We start from the raw sequence: 23,379 nt of genomic DNA, 5'->3' as shown, positions 1-23,379 counted from the left end.
TCTTTCTTTCTTTCTTTCTTTCTTTCTTTCTTTCTTTCTTTCTTTCAACACTGCTGAAAAACATCTAAAACCAGCCTGGTTTCTTAGCTTGGTCAGGCTGAAGTTTTATCTGGTTTTGGAGAGGTTTTGGTCACGTTTGAGCTGTTCAGACTGAGCACCAGCTTTGCTAGGCTAGCAGACCACCTTAAACAGGTTTTGACCAACAAACCAGCTTAGTCTGTCTGTTTTTCCAGCAGGGAATGGTTTCTAGCTTTTCCAGCCTTGCCATTCATGATCATTAGCTGGTCCAATCTGTTCTTGTTGGTGAAGGGCTGGTGGACCACCTTGGACCAGCAACGAACCAGCTACAATGTTTCAAAACCAGCTTGACCTCATTCCAGCATAGTCATTAATTATCTCAAAGATAATATATAAACAATACATGTAGACACACATACATTATCAAGGTGCTTCCATTCTTCAGCCCACTCGCGGTCTGTCAGACGATGATCAATCACTTCCTCTTGACGAGCTCCATGAACGGCTGCAATACAAACATAGCATGACATACACATTGCCTGGTGACTAAGTTACTAAAATTGTGCATGTAAACACACTAAATACGATTCAAAGTAATTCGGGCAGCACCGAATTCTAATTTTAACACATACTGTCTCACTGACCTGTCTGTCGGTGGCGTTCTCGGATGTCCCTGTGCTCGGCATGTCTGTAGGCGTCTCTGTAGTGGTGGGCGAGGGCCATGTCTTCCAGGCGGTAATGCTGTGGATTGGGAGGGTTGGGATGTGGCAGGCCATTGGGTGGGTGTGTGGGCAGGCCATTAGGGGGAGGATGGGCAGGCAGACCGCTGCTGGGACTGAAGCGCTGACTGGGGCTCACCGTGCATGGCCGTTTGGCCAGGTGTTCTGGGTGTAAGCCGTCCCTCTCGCCACCGGTCTCTTTGGTCCTAATAAAGGGACATTAAGACACTTTTAAGGGCTGTTCACACATTTGTGATCTGATTTTAAAAAGCTGTAAACAGCTGTCAGTCCGTGAATAATGATAGAGCAACCAGAAATAGAAATGCCTACTAGCGACCACAGTTATAACATTGCTGTCAGTGTGAACAGGGCTTCAAGAGGAAATAAGGCCATTGATAGTTTTGCATTCTTGGAGTCTGACCCATCCCACCTCTCTCTCTCTCTCTCTCTGCCCCTCCACACGTGTGTCCGAATGTTGAGGCCAGCTGTGAGCCATATGTGGACTCTAGTCCTCCTTTACCAAGAAGTGACATTAAATCCCAACCCCTTAATCTTTCCTTTTTTTCACTCTTTCTCTGTCTCTCTTCTGAGCTGCTGTGTTGCAAGGGCTGCTCCCTTTGGCAGATGTTTAGTGACACTGGCGTTTTGGAGCCATCTGGCCAGCCTGTGCTTCAGTGTTGATAATAATCTGTTTAGCTGAATGCAGCAGTCAGGCATTCAGGGCTAAAGCTCCTCTCCTCTATGCGGGCATGAAACACGTGTGCACTGCAAAACATATTTTTTGTCTTGTTTTTCAGTAAAAAATATCTAAACATCCTTAAATCAAGATAGATTTACTTGAGATGCAAAATGACAAAACATTAAGTCTTAAGAACATCTATCCATCCATTCATCCATCCATCCATCCATTAATTCATCCATCCATTAATCCATCCATTAATCAATCCATCCATCCATCCATTAATCCATTCATCCATCCATCCATTAATCCATCCATTAATCCATCCATTAATCAATCCATTAATCCATCCATCCATCCATCCATTCATCCTTCCATCCATCCATTAATCCATCAATCCATCCATTAATCCATCAATCCATCCATCCATCCATCCATCCATTAATCCATCCATCCATCCATCCATCCATCCATGAATCCATCCATCCATCCATCCATGAATCCATCCATCCATCCATCCATCCATCCATCCATCTATACTTCCATCCATATTCTATCTATTTGCCAATGGGTATGAAAAAGTAACTTGTTTTCCTTTCTAATTAAGTGAATTTTTCTTACCCAATTGGCAAACATTTGATTTTGTTTTAAGCATAAACACCTGTAAATTTTGCTAGTTTAAAGCAGGGCTGGACTGGGTAGAGAAATCGGCCCAGGATTTTACATAGCAACTGGCCCAAAAGTTTGCTGTCCTTTCGCTCTGCCGTTTTGTGGTCCGTTCTGCATAACGCGGCGGCTCATTTTAGCTTATCGCGGCTCATTCTGCCCATTTTGCGGCCGACCCACTGGCCCGCTGTGTTCAATAGATGGCCAGTCTGCCCCTGATTGGCCCCAAAGTGCGTCGGTCCACCGGAAATGTTTTATTTTTTTTCTTGTTCATAGCATAAACTTCAGTACATTTTGTTCAATTACTTTGAAAACAAGACTAATATAATTTTTCTTTGCGCGTTTATGTATTATGTTTTCAGGATGTTTCGATATTTTCACTGGAAAACAGGAAAACAATAGTTAGCAAGAAAATTACTGAATGGTTGAGAGTTGAGGGCATTTGGCTCAGATATGGCTGCATGTATGACAACCCGTCATGCCCGCCTCCACAGCCACCCCAAAAATCTCCAGCCTTTAGTAGTCTTTCTGCTGCTGTAGCTAGATATCGCACAAATCAAATCAACAGCTGGGACTCCTGCAGTGATATGGTAAGCTGAGGCCTCGAAGACGGAGGTGTAAGGATTACAGTAGGGGATTGCCCATTCCTCTACCCCCACCCTCTCTCTCTCTCTCTCTCTCTCCCTCCCCCCGAATCAGTTCAAGCAGGGGTTCAGAGAGATCACCATCTGGACACATCCCGGACATATGGGCAGCAACCGGGAACTTACAGGAGAGACAGTGCGGATAAGAGTGTGAGAGAAACAAAAGAATACAAACAAAAATGTTTGTGCTTCAAATTGCATTAGTTTCTCACCATTACAGACACATTCAATCATAAAAATAACATGGTGCTAGCAACACCAAGGTCATGGGTTCACTTTTAAGGTACATACCTCCGCATACTACGGATTGGCTATACAGTATAAACAAAAATATATATTGCGATATTCTTGAAATTCTTGGTCGATAATAATGTATATTCTTTTTTTATTTAAACAGCAATGAACAATTTTGGATTAAAGAGTGCTTTGGATAAAAGAGTTACATGTCCAAAGACAGCTGGCATCACCTGGCACAAATACCACACACACTTCCACCTTCTCTCCATCCTCCACACTATCTATCTGTGTGGCCTAACCTTCCCACATCCTCCACCTGTTACATTTGAGTGTATGTGTGTGCGTTTCAAGCCAGACAAGAAGAAGTATGCCAAGGGCAAGTTTGTGTTGACATTTACTGTAGCTGTCTACATTTGCCTGTTGTTTGACTTTTGATATTTATGACTAGAGGTATTTGTAATGAAAATGGTACACAGACAGACAGGCACACAAGTTGGAGTGTGTATAAGTGCATGTTTGTACCTGTCCGGGGTACGTCTTTTGCCATGTTCATTGAGTTCCAACAGGATCTCAGAGGAGTCCAGGGGAGAGCTGGCATTGGCGTCCAGCAGAAGCTGCTCGTGTTGGGCCAGATACTGCGCTGGGGTCTGCTTAGCCATCCGTGCACAGTGAAGCAGCTCCCTCTGCAGGAGGGGTAGATTAGCCTGAGAGAGAGAGAGTAACAGAGGGGAAAAGGTACAATTACTGATGAAAAGAATAGTTTACTGTACACCAGTATGCATTTCCATACTGGTTTATACTAGTTAGTGCTGGTCTACCAAAACTGTCTTTTTTGGTAAAGCTGGCTGAGTTAGTTGAAAGACGCCTGGTGGGAACACTGGTTAGTTTATGCTGGTTAGTACTGGTTCGCTACTGATTTAGCTGCTGGCGAAGCATAGCCATGCTGTTCACCAGCAAAACAGTTGGTGAATCTGGTCAACCAGTTTTGTGTCTTTGGAGAAACTTTTTGACCAAGGAATTATTGTTGTTTAAACCAGTTAGGAAATAGTAGGGACTCTGGCTGGTTTATGCTGGTTAGTGCTGATTTGGTGCTGGTCTAGCTGGTGACTGGGCACATGTCTAATTTAGCAGATGTATTTGGTCGACCAGAATATTGTTTGACCAAGGATGTCTTGCTGGTTTATATAGTCAAAAGAAGCATAGTAGGAACACTGGCTGGTTTTTGCTTGTTTGGTACAGGTCTAGCTGGTGGACTAGCATAGCCATGATGTTCTCTGGTAAATCTTGGCTGGTGAATCTGGTTAACCAGTTTTGTCTTTCTGGTGGAGCTACTTGGTCAAGGAAATTTTGTTTTTAAAGCTAGTTATAAAGACTGTTTGGGATACAATATGGTTTATGATGGTTAGTGGTGGCTTGCTACTGGTCTAGCTGGTTACTGGACACAGGTATAGTTATTATGTGTTTTTCTGGTAAAGCTAGGTCACCAAGTAAGGCATGCTGGTTTATCTAGTTAGGAAGATTTGTGGGGACACTGGTAGGTTAGTTCTGGTTAGGACTGGTCTAGTTGGTGGACAAGTATAGCCATGCTATTCATCAGCAAATCAAAGCCGGTGTGCATAGTTAACCAGTATGGTTTTTCTGTTGAAGCTGGTTGACCAAGGAAGTCTTGCTGGTTAATGTAGTTAAGATGGATAGCAGGGACTCTGCCGAGTGTATGCTGGTTTTGTTCTGGTCTAGCTGCTGACTGGGCATTTGTCTAATTTATTAGGTCAACCGGAATGGCTGATGGTTGACCAAGGCTGTTTTAGCTAGTTAAGAATATTGGGAGGACACTGGTGGGTTTATACTTGTTACATTTTGTACTAGTCTAGCTGGTGACTGGGTACTGGTCTAATTTAGCTGGTAATGCAAGGTTTATCCGGTGAAGCTGGTTGACCTAGGAAATCTTGTTGGTTTAGCTAGTTAAGAAGCCAGGTGGTGACACCAGCACACTTACATCTCATGTAGGGGAACAGCATTTGCAAGTTGCAACAAACCACTTAAGTGAATAAAACCCTCAGTAATAATAACCTTAAAAGTATTACAAAGGATTAACTTAAAGGATTCGCTGCAACTGCGACCAGTATCCAAAACCACAACATATGCTGGTGACTATCAATGCTGGTCTTTCCAGCAGGGTTTCTACTGTACAGAGAGAATAAGGAGTACATGAGATAAAACAGACCCTTGCTCTAGCCCACCATGTGTTCGTGCATCACTGAGGTCTGTGGAGGGAGTGTTCAGATGTCTCAATCCCTTTCTCTCTGTCTCTCTCTTTATCTTTGGCTATCAGTATAATGCTACACAGCTGGCTGATGATGCAGATGTGTAGCATCAACACCCCGCAGGACTCTGAGAGCAGCCTGTGAGCAATGTGCTGGGTGCCATTTACCACAGAGCTCTGCTTTGAATAAAACACTCACTCTATGAAATATGTCCTGTGTAGTCTATAGCTTACTACCACACACATACACAGACAGACTACCTTGTACCATTCTGGAGTCAGTGGATATATTGTCTCTTTACAGCCAGTTATGGTTGATGTACATACATTAGTGTTTGGGTGATTTAGGAAGAGAATGTGTATTTTGGAAAGGTTGTTCCTTGAAAAAAAGCAGCTGTCTCCACAAGTTACTAGGTGTCATGCTGGACAGGGGCGTATGGTGGCTAGTTTTAGGACGTTCTAGCATGGTACTAGCATATTTTCTCAGCATACAGCATGCACTGGGACTGACAGAGTAAAGCTATTCATGTGTTGGCTGTGGCTCAGTTGGTAGAGTGGGTCGGCCACTAATCGCAGGGTTGGTGGTTTGATTCCCGGCCCACATGCCGAAGTGTCCTTGGGCAAGACACTGAACCCCAAGTTGATCCCAATAGTGTATGAATGGGTGAATGTGTCACAGTGTAAAGCGCTTTGAATACCGTTAAGGTTAAAATGTGCTATATAAGTGCAGACCATTTACCATCTTGTAATTCAATTGGATTTCGATTCAGGGAGTCACGATGCGATTACAAAACAATTCTTGATACATCGAGACAAGTCTTTTTCAATAAAACTCAGAATAAAACTAGTGCTTTGCTTCACCCTTTCCAAAGTATGTTAAAGCTTTTAAAAGTCTTAAAGTCTTGCTCTCCTATTCTCTGTTTGGACTCGAAAGGTGGAAACTGGCGTGATTTAAAATGTTCCTGAAATATTTCAAGAAAGTCACAGATTTTGTGCAGCACATGGCGCTTATCTGTATCTGTGATCTTTTGCTCAGCATAAGCTTTCGCTTATATTTAACATTTAAAGGCGCTATAAGCGATTTCAGCTGTTTTGCTAACTTCTACCAATTTGCTGACTTTAACCCCACACCCTCTTTCTAACATCCTCCAAAAGGCATGTCAGTCAAATGATGTTGGCAAACAGAACATGCAAACTTATAGCCACTCCCCTAATCATTTATTGCTGCTTACAGAATCTAGGGTTATTCAGACTGAATTTTTGCACATCAATGGAGAATCATTTACTGTAAGAAAGAAATATGATGCATATGTTTGAGCCCTGACTTTGTGCGATGTTTGAGTAAAGGATAAGCATAAAGACAACAGCATCAGAGCAGTGTAAAGCTGTACTGCTTACAGCACCCACTGCAACATCTGCCAGGCAATCTTCTTTGGCCCGAACTACTCCTCTCCACTCTGGTTAAACACATATGTGCCAATTTTAATGAATCACAAATGATGGCCATATGGAGGGCTAGATCAGTACAGCCCAGCCACAGTGGAGTGGGGTTGTTGGAAGGGTTTCCTCATCATACACCATACACACAAAAACACACACACACACTTATGCAGGAAAGGCATGTACTGTAGCCGTAGTTAGGAAAATACCGATTCATATGTGTGCTTATGCTGGCCACAATCCATCTACATCCTTTTTGTTTGTCACTCCATCTGTCTGTCTCAAAGACCAACACCCTCCCCCTCCACCCATTTCCATATGGTGCACCATAAGGAAGAGCTCCTCATACGGATACAGCATTACTTTAAGATCTCTGGTGGAGTAGTCTCATGCATCAGACAAACTGTGGGCTTGCCGTCTGGGGCTATTGCACACAAGAATGGCAAGAGCTTTCACAAAATGACAAGTTCCAATCTAAGCGGCTGACTTGAAGCAATTTAGAAGATGTGTTTGCTCTTACCTTGAGGAATGGAATGACGAACGGCCGCAAAGGGAAGTTTGTTGCCTCCTGAAGTTTGGAGTGGAACTCTTCAATGGTTAGCGTAGAGTTCTGGTATGACACACAGAGCGATTGAGTAAACAACCAGTGAAGAACAGCAAACAAGAAGACTGTTGGCTAAAAAGTAGCCTGATCTCATGAAAATTACGTGACTTTGGCAAAAACAAAAATTCAGTTCAAGATCAAGTTTTAAATCAACAAAACTGACCTCCCTACCCTAAACCTTAAACATAAACCTAACTGATAGTGTCCTAAAAGCAAATGTGAGATGAAAAAGCAAGCACTTCATTTTGTGATGCTTTTAAGACACTTTCAGCTCACATGACAACTTGCGTGCTCTTCTAAATTAGTACCCTGGTCCTTTGCGTTGCTAGTACACCCCTCCATCAGTTGAGCTACCATACCATACATGCAAACATTACAATGTGTCCCCTAACAAGTCATGCGCTATAGTAAAAGTGTTTTGATGTCACAAGTTAGCATTGTGAACGGAACAGGGTGAAAAGTACGTTATGAAGGTAACATCAATTAACTGCATCAATGCATACAGCGAGACTTCTAAAAATCATTTTGCGAATATGTTGGTATAGTAACGTGATTCTTTGAGACTGGGTTGATTAAGCAAACAGTTAAGGGAAAAAGAAAGCCATCGGAAACTCACCACCAGCCCAAGAACCAGGCTGCGTACGCGTTCCCCGATCTCTGGCGATATGTCGTTGCCAAACTGCTGTAGCGTGGTGAGGAACCGCTTGAGTTTACAAAGCTGTCGGGCTCCGCAGGCGGGGGGAAGCTGCTGGGTGGGCAGGGAAGCTGTGGAAGAGGTGGCCGGTCCATTGCTGAAGCCATTGGGTGTTGAGGGAGCTCCGTTGAGCGCCGTGGGGGAGTGACTGCTACCGTTGAGCACTGTGGAAAGAGAGCCACTGTTTGCATTAGAATTACTCACGTCACTCCACACTCGTTTATTTTCCGTTTTCTCTGTTTTAGACTTGGGAAACCCCCTCCAGGAAGCACGGACGGGCACGCTGTAACACGGAGATGGCACGTGCATGCCGAGAACAGTGAGAGAACACACCGAAACTACACTGTGACTGTAACGCAACACGCTGCTGTCTACTCCTCGTCTCATTCTCCGTTTTGAGTGAACACACCATGAACAAGACCATTCGCTAGCTCTCTATTCAATGACATACTGCATCCACCCGGTCTATCGCTTCCCATTGGTAACCCACTCTCTCACTCACTAAGACACAACTTTAAGAGGAACGTGTATAGAAGGGCCCAAAAATAGCCCTGTGGCTCGGTTACTTTTATTCCAACGGCAGGTGTGTGTCTAAATCAGGCTGGGCATGTCTACCAGCTGAGAGGAGATTTGCAGCTTTCAGAGTCCAGGACTCAGCCACGCTTCCACTCCATCTCCACTCCTACAGTTTAATACAGTTGTTCTCAATCGCTTTGGCAAATTTTTTTTAAACAGACTTAATGTTCTCTAAACTGTAAGTGCAATTGTCACAACTGTTTTATGGGACATCGCAACTCTTTTGTATGTCTGCAAAATGTAGTAACTCACCCAAAACTTTTAATTAATGCTTCAACACCTACAGTAGTTATTGTGTCAGTTAACTGGCCAATGCCACCAAAATGAAAAGTTTTTTTGTCATCGTGTGAGCAGTACCGGTCAAAATGTTTAGACGTTTTTTTCACCATGGCAGTCAATCCTGTATATGTTTATTATATACAAATGTAATTTTTGTTCTACTTTTTTGTTGACACTGACTGCTTACTGTAGGCTACTATACAAGAATGCTAGTTTTGTCTAGCTGAATGCTATTGTGCTATTTAGATACCGATTTCAACAGTAGGTAAAAGTTTACTGGGAAAAGTCAAAACTGTAAAATACTGTAGTCCACAGAAAATGGATATGCACATTTGTATGCATACAGTAAATTTGTTTTTATAGCAATGTGTTACATGTAAACATGTTGCATGTCCATTTTTACACATTTCTTACATGTAATGTCATATACGGAGAACAGAAAATTACACAAAATGGCATTCAGGGCTGGACTGGGAAGAGAAATCGGCCCTGGATTTTACATGGCAACTGGCCCAAAAGGGGGGGGGGGCATATTTGCATATTGCGGCGCCATTTTGTGGTCCGTTCTGCATAAGGCGGGGGCTCATATTTGCTTATCGCAGACCATTCAGCGTGTTTCGTGGCCGACCCACCCACCGGCTCGCTCGGTTCTCCCGCTGGCCAGTCTGCCCCCGATCGGCCCCAAAGTGCGTCGGCCCACCGGGAAAATGCCCGGTATGCCAGATTGCCAGTCCAGCCCTGCTGGCATTAGAGCATTAAAATAAAGATGCATCTTTAAAAAAATATACATCGATCTTTATGCATTGTTGGTTAATTGAGCGATGCATCGATCCAGAATGATGCATTGTTACACCCCTAGTAATTATGTTTTCAAAAATAATGTCATGATATATTTTTAGCAATTAACTTTTATTAAAAAAATTATTATTAATACAAAATGCAGTTAACATAAACAACTAAATCAATATTTGTGACCACCCTACACCTTTAAAACAGCACCAATTCTCCTACGCTCACTTGTGCACATTTTTCAAAGATGTTGGCAGATAAGTTGTTCGAAGCATCAATCTCAATTGCTTCTGCATCTTCATGTGATCCCAGACTGACTTAATGATGTGGAGATTAAAATTATGATGAACAGTCAATTGTGCGCCCCTGAACGTCATGCAAAAAAGTGTGAATTGTGGATAAATATGTCATGATATATGACCCCTTCATAGTTGTCATATCCGAATGGATGATTCTTGGCCAGACTAAGCTACAATATGCACCAAAATGAATATAGATTCAACAGGGCAAACTGTCTTGTCCCGCAGGAACAGAAGAGAGTGAAAGCTACAATTACGCAAGAATAATTCCCCATACTGTGAACAGTAACAACTTCAAAAGAAGCCTGTCTGTCTTCCATTATGTGCTTCAAACACCCCGACATCTAACACTATGCCAGTAGGCGACATAGCACGAAGGCCCAGAGCTCTGACCTGTAATCCTCTGGGATGTTGGGAGGCGTACGATTGTGCACACACAGCTTGGAGGGAAGCTCTCCTCCCGGTTGGGAGGCATGTTAGCACTGCTGGGTGTGGGAGTGTGTGTATGGCTTTGTGTTGCAGAACACAGGGTCTTTCATTTCGCTCTTGCCCCTTTTTATCTCTCCATTCCAGGCTGGACACATGTGGGTTTACCATGTGACTCCTGCACTTGTGTTCTGGTTTTAGAGTGGCAAGCAGGCTACACTACGACCCATGCAACAGGTGAAACAACAAGGCCTGTCATTGCTATATAGGGTAACGAGAGCTGCCAAGCCCCATAGAGGCCGATGCAGCCCGCGAATCCCCCCGCATACGGTAAACAAATCTCCTGCCGTATGCGCTGTACGCTCATACACTCAGACATTGGTTAAGCCTAGCACAGACGAACAGTCAAACACACTTGCTGTGTGATCAAGGTATGCATGAAATGAGTATTGGTAATATAGTTTAATGTATTTGCCATCTCTTAGTTTCTCTGGTTGTTTTTTTATTTGTGTGTGTGCGGGCGAGTAGACATTTAAGTGTAAGGTCAGAAAAATATTCTTCACATTTAAAGGGATAGTTCATCCAGGGTATTTTGTTCCCTTTTCTACCCCAATTTGGTATGCCCAATTCCCAATGCACTCTAGGTCCTCGTGGTGGTGTAGTGACTCGCCTCAATCCGGTTGGCTGAGGATGAATCTCAGTTGCCTGAGACAGTCAATCCGCGCATCTTATCACGTGGCTTGTTGAGCACGTTACCGCGGAGACCTTGTGCGCGTGGAGGCTCACGCTATTCTCCGCGGCACCCACGCACAACTCACCGCGCACCCCACCGAGAGCGAGAACCATATTATAGCGACCACGAGGAGGTTAACCCACCGTGACTCTACCCACCCAAGCAACCGGGCCAATTGGTTGCTTAGGAAGCCTGACTAGAGTCACCCCATGATGTTCCGAACTAGCATGTCTTTCTTTTAATTTTTACCGTGAGCACTTACTTGTTGTGGGTGTGAATGATGCATTGCGATTGGCTGCCTGGCTGACAGCTGGGGGTGGAGGTGGCATTGTGGGCGGAGTCGACCTATGCTGGGTTTTGACATCAGCCGGTGAATCTGGCATCGTTCCAGCCTTCTGTCCTTTACTACCTGCAGAGATAAAGTAATATTGTTTTGGATTAGCTGACAAAATGGTAAATGTCTGCACTTACATAGCGCCATTTTAAGCCTTAACGGTATTCAAAGCACTTTACACTGCGTCTCATTCACACACCAATGGCGGCAGAGCTGCTATGTAAGGTGCTAGCCTGCCATTGGGAGCAACTTGGGGTTCAGTGTCTTGCCCAAGGACACTTCGGCATGTGGAGTCGTGTGGGCCGGGATCAAACCACCAACGCCTGCGATTAGTGGCCGACCCGCTCTACCAACTGAGCCTACTTTTTTTTGGTGCTCTACTTTTTAGACAATTGCTATTTCTCATACTTAGAATTAGGAATTTGAGCAAACCCCTAACCCTTCATTTTACACTACTTGTCATATGGACATAACTCAAAATGTGCTGTTTGTTGAGGAGAGGCATGATGTTACATTTTGAAACAAACAGAAGTATAATTTCAGACAGGGCTGGACTGGTAATCTGGCATACCAGACATTTTCCCGGTGGGCCGACGCACTTTGGGGCCGATCAGTGGCGGACTGGCCATCGGGAGAACCTAGCGGCCGAATAGGCCGTGATAAGCTAAAGTGTGTGTTTTCTTGGATATGCAGAAAAGCACCCGCTCAACAACATTTTGGCACATTTTAACTTTTTTCCAGTTAAACACTATTCCAATATTGATTCTTAAATGTGCACTCAGTAATTTTTTTCCCTATTATAAAAGATTTACTTCTAAAGAAATTAATTGTAATTTTGAAACATTTGTATAAACTCATGAGCACTCACATGAGATGAGGACAAGTCATATCAGTAACCTCAAAAAATCTGTTTTATTCTACATGGGGCAGGGGTGCCCTCATGGGGGCTGCCATGTTAGAATCACATGACCAGCAGAATACTACTCTCTTAATCTCTCTGAATACTACTCTCGTAATCTCAGTCTTGTTATTGGACATTTTTAATCTTGGATTAAATTAATCATGGATGATTGTGAATACTGAATTTCTACAATGGCATCTGTAACTGAAAACTTCTGATTTTGAATAATGCTGTATCCACACCACTAGGTGTCACTGTAAGTCCAAGATGACACAAACAAAAAGTTACTAAGTGCTCCTTTAAAATCCCTAGATTGATCTTTCACATCTACCGAAATATACCCAAATGAATCATAATCCAATTAAATCATATCAGATTCTAATGCGAATCTTAATTGATTCACAGCCCTATAATAAGTTGACACTGATGTAGCTATTTGTGACAGGGCGGAGGGCGGGGCCGGGTCGTGATTATACACACCCGGTCCCTTATCATGCTAATTAAGCCTCCAAGAGGGATAAAGGCCGACTGCGGAAGGTGGTGCGACGAGAGATCGAATTTATCATAAAGTGTCCCACTTTACCTGTATTCACCACACATGAATGTTCAATATTCGTTGTTGCATGCACTTGTTCAAACTGTGTTATGTTTGACACACATGTTGTGTTTTGTTCACAGTGCCGTATCATCCATGTGACATTATTCTCTCAGCAGTACCCCTCTAGCAAGTCGCTCAGACAGACTTATAATATTTCATAGCAGTAAATCTGTACAGTCTCTGCTGCTAGAGATAAAGCATGGCTCTTGCAGACCGAGGCAGAGGGTAAATGTCACTGCTGTTGGAAACATCGAGTCACACCTGTTCACCCACTCTGATGGGACCCCTCTGCCCACCCTAGCAGTATCCTCCACCCACTACCCTGTTGTCCGCTCCTGTCTGCCGGATGGACATGCACTTGACAGCCAGTGACAAGTGCAGCTGGATTTGCTGCTGTCCATCACGATGCCGCACACTTCAACAAGGCGATCACCCTGATCCGCCGCTCCGCTCCGGGACCAAACATGGCAAGTCTTCCTCGCTCTTGCCCACCTGGCCCATGCTGGTCATGTGAAAATGCCCTTTTAACAGAGGCTCCCTTTGTCCACCGCAGATCACAGTGTTACACGCCAGTCAACACCCAACGCTCACATCTGAACGGAGGCAACGCTATCTTAATATCTTACACAATTTTGCTTCATGTTTTCTTGTATCTTGTTTTAAGGATTTTTAAACATTTTGTTCTAGCAAACAAGACAAAAGTACTGAACAACAGTCTCTAGCACAGTTTTTGGCTTCTGATTCCGATTTCTGAGCAGTTTCAGTGGAAACAAGCTCATTTGTAGGGGGTCACAGTGCCACAGATATTCCAAAACCAGATGGTACTAAGAATACCACACAACATCACTGGTGACAGCTCCCATTTGCTGCTCTTTACCAGCTTCTCACTTCAGGATGTTGGTTTAGGATACCACAACACAGAAGGAAGAAATTCAAGTGCTCTTTCACTCCAGAGTACATTCGCTTGCCATTGAGATATCCAATAAATGTATATAAAACTTGCACGAGTGGCAGGATTTTAGGGGAGGAATTTGGATCATGTGTTTCAAGATGTATCTCCAGTATGTTTGTTTTAACTATGGTTTTAAATATTGATATGTCTATACTCTGTGATACGTTTACATATGGTTATATGCTTTATTTCTGTTCTTTGGGTTCAACTGTGGGTGCAAAACAAATTTCAGAGAGACCAGACAATAAAGTATTATTGTTACAGTACTGTGGTGGTGATATCATGGTACAATAATGGCATTAGATGGTAATACCATGGTACTTTTATATATACCATGGTACTGAATGATAACCATTTTAATATAGCCTACCATAGTATTTCCATGGTACTCCAAAGAATACCATTTTAGAACCATGGTAGCATGTCCAAAAACATGGTAAATCCATGGTATTTGTGGTGCATAAACTATGGCACTGAATGATTACCATATTAAAATAACGTTGTCTGTTTTTACATGGTCCTTCAAAGAATACCATAGCATCATGTCCAAAAAACATGGTAAATCCATGGTACTTTGATGTATACCATGGTACTGAATGCTTTATATATTCATGTACAATGGTTTTTACATTATATTCCATTGTACTTCAAATATACCATGGTATTACCATGGTACTTGTCCAAAAACATGGTAATACCATGGTACTCTGACTTATTCCATGGTACTGAATGACTACCATATTAATGTACCATGGTATTATAAAGAATAACATTGTAATACAATGGTACCTCAATAACTGCTATGTGCATAGAACATTATCTCATAGTATGTTATGTTTACATTTTTAGAAACTGTCATCTTTTTGCACTACTGAGTACTGGTCGGCGCTGCACTGTCTATTGTCCTGTTCATTGTCAGTAATTTGTTGTACTGTCCTGTACTTTTTGCACATGTTTGCACGTGCACTTTATATAGGTATATATAGGTAGTTTATATAGGTATTTTATTTCGTTGTGTAGTCTCATGTGGTCCTATGTTGGTCCTTTGTTGTTTTTATGTAGCACCATGGTCCTGGAGGAACGTTGTCTCGTTTTGCTGTGTACTGTACTAACTGTATATGGTTGAAACGACAATAAAAACCACTTGACTTGACCATGTTAAATGGTCTGCACCATATATAGCACTGTTTTAACCTTAACGGTATTCACTGTGACTCATTCACACACCAATGGCGGCAGAGCCTGCCATGCAAGGTGCAATAAAGTATTAGGGGGGCATTGGAAGCAACATGGTGTTCAGAGTCTTGCACTTCGGCATGTGGGCCAGGATTCGAACCACCAACCCTGCGATTAGAGGCCGACCCGCTCTACCAACTGAGCCACAGCCACCCCATTTAAATGATATTCCAATGAACGTATACTATGGTATACGTATAGTAGGTATGTTATTACTTAGATATGATATTAGTACATCCAAATAAGTGGGATTACCGTGGTGCATGTCCAAAAACATGGTAAAATCATGGTATTTGTGGTACTTTTTTATGTTAGCTGTCAATCACCTGACTCTAGATATCGTTAACGGCCATTGAGGATCCTGAATCGATTGATCACTAGTATGTGGCTGTAATTTTTTCAAAACGGCAGAAATTTTAAGCTCCTCTGGCCCTCAGTGTGTCCGCATCTCCGAGGTGTCCGCTAACCCACAGATCAGTCTCGTACCCTGCCACCCTCATGCAGCTGTCATCTCTGTAAGGTCGAGCACCAATTATCTAGCTGTTAGTAGTTTGGCTGTGACCCTGTATGTTTAGTTATTTTTGCCCATGACATGTCGACTGGGTGGTGGGGGTTTTCTCCGAACATGGCCTGGGCTGGTGGCCCCAGTGCTAGCTCAGGGCATTGAGCTGCTGTGTTTCTGGAGGTCTTTCTGACTGAAGGTGACAGTGGCCAACTGATCCACAGTGAGTGACAGCACTGAGACAAGAGGCGCCTGTCACAGAGCCTGATGGCCAACACATGCTGCACAAGTACACACACACACACATATACTGTACACACACTAGCATATACTGTAGGTGAACACATGCATTCATTTACTGTTGCCTTTTGTGCATTTAGTTTAGCAATATTTACCAAAGATATTGCAACAAATTCAGATCTGTAATGATGTACAAACCAAACATTGAAATTGAGGGGAATGTCTATAGTTGTATACTAAGGATGTGCACAATTAATCGATTAATCGAGTACTCATCCAGCACCAACTAATCAACTATTAAAATTACTCCCCAAATATGGCAAATTTATTTTCCTTTCTGCATTTACCAGCCATTGATAACGCTTGATCTTAAAGGGGTCATGACATGGGTTTTTTTATTGTATTATTATGTTTTAGGTGCAATTATAGTATTAATATATATTTTTTTAAGAAAAACTTTTAAAATCTAGTGATTTATGACCTTTTCCCACCCTGTTTCTCATCCTCTGATTCAAACAGTCTGTTTTGGGGGCGTTTTCCATTTAAGACTTCAGTGTTAACGCCCACTGTTATGATTTATGACCTTTTCCCACCCTGTTTCTCATCCTCTGATTCAAACAGTCTGTTTTGGGGGCGTTTTCCATTTAAGACTTCAGTGTTAACGCCCACTGTTATGATTGGCTAACGTCAGTGCCTATGTATCAATTATTGCCAGAACAATATACAAGTAAACTAAGTAAAAACACTGTGATTATTCATAATGAATGAAATTGCGCTTTAAAAAGTAGTTTAAAGTTTAAAATAGATTACTTACAGTTTGCGTCGTCGTTGTTCCCAGAATAGTCGGCACGGACTTATCTTTGAGCAACAGTTTTCTGACAAAGCCAGCATCATATTGAGATTTGTTCTCAAAACAGTCATCCTTAAAATGTACAGAACAAACGCTTAAGTTAACACTGCCGTGACTGGGACGTCCGCAAAAAATAAACTGCATCCATTTTTCCCTGACGTCTGGATCTTTCGGCAGCTTATTCAGAGGTTTTGTTTGACCACAGCCAGGAACAGCACATCTGTGTGGCATCGTAATTTTCCTGTGCACAAGTAGTCTCTGTCAGAGCTCGCTGTCCATCGACTGAACACTTGTGAGGCGACGGCGATACTGAAATGAGCGTAGTTGTCTTGCGCTTAAAGCGTAGTTATCTTGTGCTGGAGGCGGTCATATGCAAACGCTGGTACGTCACTTCTAACCGACACGTCACTTCTAACCATGAATCCAGAACGAGCTGTATTTTGAGCTTGATTAAATAAATGATTCGTTTAGAATGGGGAGGACATCTTAAAATATTAAACTTGCAGGACGTTTTAATAATACAAAGACCTCTTATATACCAAAAGATCAAGGCAAATTTGGTTTCTCATGTCATGACCCCTTTAATGTACTTTCCCTCTGAATCTCTCACCAAATCTCACAATTACAACTGAGTTATTAATGCATTGATAATTGTGATGAAATGTAATGCTAATTAATTCATGCAAATTGTTCATTACATTTTTTTTTCTAAGTTTTCTAGGTAACGTTTGTGCATATTACAACACTTTAATTTTAAGTACGTGTCAAAATGTTTTACTCACTTTTATTTGATCGATTACCGTTTTTTGTGTGGGTTAGAGTACTTGAAGAGTAGAAATGACCTAAACAGATGAATCAAAATGTATTTGATGTTTAAAATACAGCTATGAGAAGCAGGAATTTGGACCAATGTGATACAATGGTGGTCAAAGCTAAGTGTGCCAAAGTGTAACTGGCCCTGCCCGACCCGCTCTGAGCAGGATTTGAACCGGTGTCAGCAAGCATGGGAGGCGGGCGTGCTAACGAGTAAGCTAAATGCTACAGCCCCTAGCATCAGTCGCATGTGTGTCTTGAGGCCAGGGGAGTGAGGTTTACACATACCGCACATCTATCACGTACCAGCTGGCTCCCGTTACACAAGCAACCGGCAAAATGCCTTGCTGTGCATCTGTTTAACATGGAAGAGATTTTTTGTTTGTTGTTGTATCATGTCAGGTTACTCATTTGTAAATTGCTTTAGAGTCTGATGAATTATGAAATATAAAGGTCATAGATATTGAGATCATAAATAATTTCCAAAAGTTGCAATAGATTTAGATGGGGCATGTGACACCGCAGGACGTCAACTTCCCAATAGTATTACGTGTTCAAGTGTTTCAACTAACCACATGCAGAACATCAACATTATATTACAATACAATAACATGTGCATTCAGAGAATTGAAAAAAGAAATTAGTTGTAAACTCATTTAAAGAATAACTGAGACCCCCAGAGCAATAAGCATGACAAGGTGTTAGGAGGACTAATGCTACGCGGACTAAAATAGGCACTAGCTGGCCTGCCACATGGGGCTAAGGCGTTCTATGCATCGCTGTCTCTGTTATTGCCAAATGTAGACAGGTAGAACGAGATCTCACTAAGGCCACAAGCCCTGCCTGTCCATCTGTCACTCATGCCAGCAGCTTGCAGTCTCAGAGGGGCCATTAAACAATGAGACCAACAGACACTCACTAGCCACAAACACACACTTACAGTCTTCAGCACGGCCTGAGGTCATTTTAACGTTAGTACTGCAAAGTGGTCAACCAGTACTAAAGAGCAGTGTGGCCAATGGACAATATATTAGCGAAATATATGGTCAGTGATCCCAAAAAATTACAGAGGGCCAAATTACTCAAAATGTAATCATTAAATAAATATATTCATAAATCAGTAAATACATTGTGAATTAATTAAATGCTTAATTAAATAAATAATTGAATAAATAATGAAATACATAGTGAATTATTTATTTTCATCATTAAATAAATAATTAAATATTTAAAAAAATCTTTATATACAAAGTTAATTTATTCAGTGCTTTATTAAATCATTAAATACATATTTAAATAAATCAATACATACATTGTGAATTAATTAAATGCTTAATTAAATAAATAATGAAATACATAGTGAATTATTTATTTTTATCATTAAATAAATAATTAAATATTAAAAAAAATATATATACACAGTGAATTGATTCAATGCTTTATTAAATTATTAAATACATTTGTAAATAAATAAAGAAATACATAGTTAATTCATTAAATGTATCATTAAATAAATAATTTAATATTTATATAAATTATTAAATAAGTAGTGAATGAATGAAATTATTAATTAAATTGGTACATACAATATCCCATGTATTTCATTTTAGCACTAGCTTTAAATCGATTTCATTTGAACAATAGATCTCTGTCTCACTTTTAATTTAAGAACTTGCTTTGGGATCCTTTTCATTTAAGCAAGAGAATTACCGACATGCCAATCAAAGCAGGTGGGTGTAATCGGCACTCCTCTAAGATTCCTCATCGGCTCAGAATGTCATCAGTCCAAAGTCAAGAGTGCAAAACGTGCAAAGATTGATAAAGAGTGAAGAAGAAACAAAGACAGAAGCTGTCATTGACAACTTCATCTGCAAGTGTCAAAAGGAAATCTCTGATTGTACCAAGCCCAGCCATTCTTGCGTAGCGCGTTGTGTCTAAACTAACCAGAAGGTCCAAAGAAAAGTGTGTGTGTGTGTGTGTATTTATCACTTTGTGGGGACCAAATATCCCCATATGGATAGTAAAACCCGAAATTGACATTGTGCGGACATTTAGTCAGTCCCCATGAGGAAAACAGCTTATAAATCATACTAAATTATGTTTTCTGAAAATGTAAAAATGCAGAATGTTTTCTGTGAGGGTTAGGTTTAGGGGTAGGGTTAGGTTTAGGGGATAGAATATAAAGTTTGTACAGTATAAAAACCATTATGTCTATGGAAAGTCCCCATAAAACATGGAAACACAACATTTTTGAGACCTTACATTATTTAATCTTAAACATTGAAATAAAATCCATTCCCCCTTAGGGTTGCTGCTTAGATGTCCTGACTAAAAAAAAAACATAATTGGTACTTTTAATTTGCACTTTGTGGAGCCTCTCTGCACATAGTAACTGCTGCATGACCTGGCCACAGTGGCATGCCTGTATCCAATGTGGGATTACGCATAGTTGATTAATCTGACCAGCTAAAGGATACGGTAGCACACACACACACACACACACACACACACACACACACACACACACACACACACACACACACACACACACACACACACACGGAACCTCTTTTCACTTTAATACATTAGAAAGTCTATGTATGAGCGCTTTCTGAGACCATCTGTCTAAACAGAGGAAGAGACGCTCTCTCAATCTAAATGTAGCTCATTACATCAGACACAAAAAGTATAAAGTTAAAATGAATCAAAATCGAATGGAGAGCTTGTGAATCGAAATCGAACTGAAACAGGAAATCTGCATCAATACCCAACCCTACTCTATACTCTTTAGCCTAAAGTATACTGCTCAAGCATAGGTGGAAATCGCGGGGGGGGGACAACCCTATCTGAGGGTTGTCCTCCCCTAAAATATCATTCAAATATGTGTATTGTAAATAATATAATGATATATTCTTAAAATAATTGTTTAAGAAATAAAATAATACAAATGCAAACGGGCCAACAACAAAAAAACCCTTGGTGTCCCCTTCAAAAATTGCTCTTGAGAATTGTTATGTTTATTGTCCCCCCCAACATTTTGATGAAATTTTCGCACCTGTGCTCAAGCATTGAGCCCCCTTAGGCATATAGAGGCGCCGTTTTGTGGCCCATTCTGCTTAACGCAGCAGCACATTTCAGTTTATCGCAGCGCATTCCGCCCATTTCGCGGCCGGCCTACTGGCCCGCCCAGTTCTCCCGATAGACAGTCCGCCCCTGATCGGCCCCAAAATGTGTCGGCCCACCGGGGAATTACCAATCTAGCCCTGGCGTGTACACTGAACGTGAAGAATCCACATGCATCAATAACTATTTGCAATAATTAGTGGGTCCACAAGTTGACAACCCTCAAAGCTGAGCTGTTGCTGTCACAAAGACGCATTGGAAGAAGATGTAATCCCCACTAAATGTCTAGACACAAATGTAAAAACAACAACATAGAATGTGCATGTCAAGAGCATGTGTATGTGTAGAGATCAGGAGATACCTGTTTGTTTAACTCAAGACTAAAGGAATATAAAGACTTCTTTATAGGTCTAAACTCCTGAAGAGTAATAGTCCAATATCTCATTGAAGTCATAGTGTGCATGCATCAACCACACATGCTCAGTCAATCAAGTATAATTTGAAAGGCTAGCGTTTGACTGTACACAGACGCAAAGCGCTCGCATCAAAACTGAAGTATACTTTGGGCTTTACACTATGTCAACAAATGTCTCATTGGTGTCTAATTTTATTTCTCCTAATGAGATTGAATAGAAACATCAGAGACAAAGCTGATACTATATGAATTAAACATAACAACGTTTCTAAAGCGATGAAAGAGCACCCACTGAGTTATACAATTGATAATCTGAGCACACTCAATCATATCTCTGTCAGAAAGGGGAGTCATACTGAGAGATCAATAAGCCAAATAGATCTCACGTACAGTGCAAGACTTGATTTTGAATGCATTGCTTCTGTAATGATGTCACAATGGTCTATTCACCCTATCGCAATGACTGTGTGCTTGATGTCTGGAGGAGAAAGCTTGCTTATAGGATGGCTAAAGCTAACCTGGTCCATTTTGAATGCTATAATCAGACTGAAAAAAAAGAGCACCACAAAAATACTCAAGTTTGTAATTCCACAGCTTTTTTGGGAGCCTTTCTAGAGCAGACATTTGTTTTCAGTTAAAGGTCCAAACACACAAGAATCAGTCATATAATGACAAGCCTGGAGTGCTGGTTTGTGATTTGGTCTTTTTTTGTGAGTTTGTGAGATCTGGAGGAACTGCTTTTGATGGTTAGATGTTGCTTTTCATGGCTCTGGAGACATCATTTCTTTTAAGTATCAACTTTGTCTAAAATGGTTCTCCTAACCCTAACCCCTGATTGTTAGGGTGGGCAACTGGACCATATTGTACTGGGGGCGCCCCCTTGATCCTTCATGGCATTGGACCTGATCATTGAAGGATCATCACTTTAAGAAAAGTCTATTTGATATCTTAATGTCATTCCTTTCTAGGACAAACAATCAATAGAAGATATGATTAGCGTGTGATTCACTGCTAACAATGGCACTTGCTCAGACTGCTAGTCTGTACAGAGCTACCTTTCACACAGACACAATGGAAAGCCCCTGGAGGATACCCTCTCTTCACGTGGCTTCTTTTTTTTGTGTCCCTGCATCAACCTCCCCCCTCCTCCCCTCTGTAATTCCCCCAGTCTCTAGGAATGCTGTTGTTTTTAATTTCTCCCAGCTGCTCTGGCTCTGTGCCCGACTGCCTGCCTTCCCACATCTGCTCCCCATCAGGCTGCTGCAGTGTCCACACAAACAGCGGCCTCTCATCAAAACAGCAGGATTATAGCCCTCGACCCCTGGCCAGCACTTCAAGACCCGCCCATCCACAACCTGTCCTTGCCCCAACCCTCATCATCATCACCCAAAGCCCCCTCTGTAGACCCCTGGACTGGATCCCACCATCTAAAATCTCCATTTTGAAGAAACAGACATCGCCACAAGGTTTGGACCTGAGCAGACAATATCCCAGGGCAGATTTGATCCTGCCGTCAAACAGGGATGGTTTTATCCAACTACTTCACAATATGACACATAATGCACAATTCAATACATCACAACACACTACAATACCATAATCGGGTCATTACAGTGTGCTACTATGTGAATTATATGTCTGTACTGAGATGAGGTACTAGCTATGTTCTAAACCCTAGTGAGCTGCCTTCCTAGGCAGCATGTTACAGTTTCTTCTAGGCTCCCAACCCAAAAGCTGACCCAAAAGGTTGGCTTATACTGCACCTGATCAGACAGAAAGCGTTCTTGGGCTATAAAAAGATAGATGCAGATGTCTTGAGATACTCTTTCAAAAGTTGACGCTCTTATTTACCTGACAATGTCTAAACAACACAGTGCTTCTGCACGAGATGCTAAAAAACAGCACAGTTGTCAATGATGTCCGTCTAGTGCATGTTTACATACAAAAACAAAGGAAAAGGGGTGCAGACAGACACAAAAACGTGCTTACATTTTTATTGCATTGCATGCATCCTTTGCAGCAATCCCAGAATACACTGCAATGTTTTTTCAATTTTACAATTTCTGTTCCAACTAATTAAAATTGACTTTTTACACAATATTTGTAGGAGCCTTGTATTGTTTGTGCTAAATAGAGTATTGCGTTGTTAGCTTAGCAACATGTGGCTTATGTCTCCCTTGCGCTTCACGTAAGGCGTGCAGAGCTGCTGCCTATGTAGTGTTTTATATCAGTTACTTTATGAGGTTCTGTTACAGTTATGGTGCTGCCTTAGGGGCCGTTCAGACTGAACACGTTCTTGCACCAAATAAAGATAGACACAGCGCCACAAAAGCAGGTGTCTCATAACAT

The 23,379-nt window shown here is 41.7% G+C and overlaps 2 protein-coding genes across 2 annotated transcripts in view; one reads left to right on the top strand and one right to left on the bottom strand.

Moving 5' to 3' along the window:
• Positions 1 to 7,424, top strand: part of LOC127642770 (uncharacterized) — a 371,536-nt gene extending 364,112 nt beyond the window's left edge. The window contains exon 2 of the mRNA XM_052125283.1: positions 7,413 to 7,424. The gene's annotated coding sequence lies outside the window, so the exon portion shown is untranslated. The remainder of the gene's footprint in view (positions 1 to 7,412) is intronic.
• The window catches only part of LOC127642254 (protein CBFA2T3-like), a 73,494-nt gene that overhangs the window by 18,716 nt on the left and 31,399 nt on the right, over positions 1 to 23,379 (bottom strand). Inside the window, exons 3-8 of the mRNA XM_052124905.1 lie at positions 11,329 to 11,475; positions 7,887 to 8,128; positions 7,187 to 7,276; positions 3,486 to 3,667; positions 663 to 943; positions 438 to 523 (exon numbers count right to left, since the gene is read on the bottom strand). Of these exons, the coding sequence (XP_051980865.1) occupies positions 438 to 523; positions 663 to 943; positions 3,486 to 3,667; positions 7,187 to 7,276; positions 7,887 to 8,128; positions 11,329 to 11,475 (1,028 nt within the window). The remainder of the gene's footprint in view (positions 1 to 437; positions 524 to 662; positions 944 to 3,485; positions 3,668 to 7,186; positions 7,277 to 7,886; positions 8,129 to 11,328; positions 11,476 to 23,379) is intronic.

The sequence above is a fragment of the Xyrauchen texanus genome, chromosome 1, assembly GCF_025860055.1.
Source record: "Xyrauchen texanus isolate HMW12.3.18 chromosome 1, RBS_HiC_50CHRs, whole genome shotgun sequence".
In the NCBI taxonomy this organism is placed as follows: domain Eukaryota; kingdom Metazoa; phylum Chordata; class Actinopteri; order Cypriniformes; family Catostomidae; genus Xyrauchen; species Xyrauchen texanus.
The sequence above is the reverse complement of the archived record's forward strand: the minus strand, read 5'-3'. Positions and strand labels throughout refer to the sequence as shown.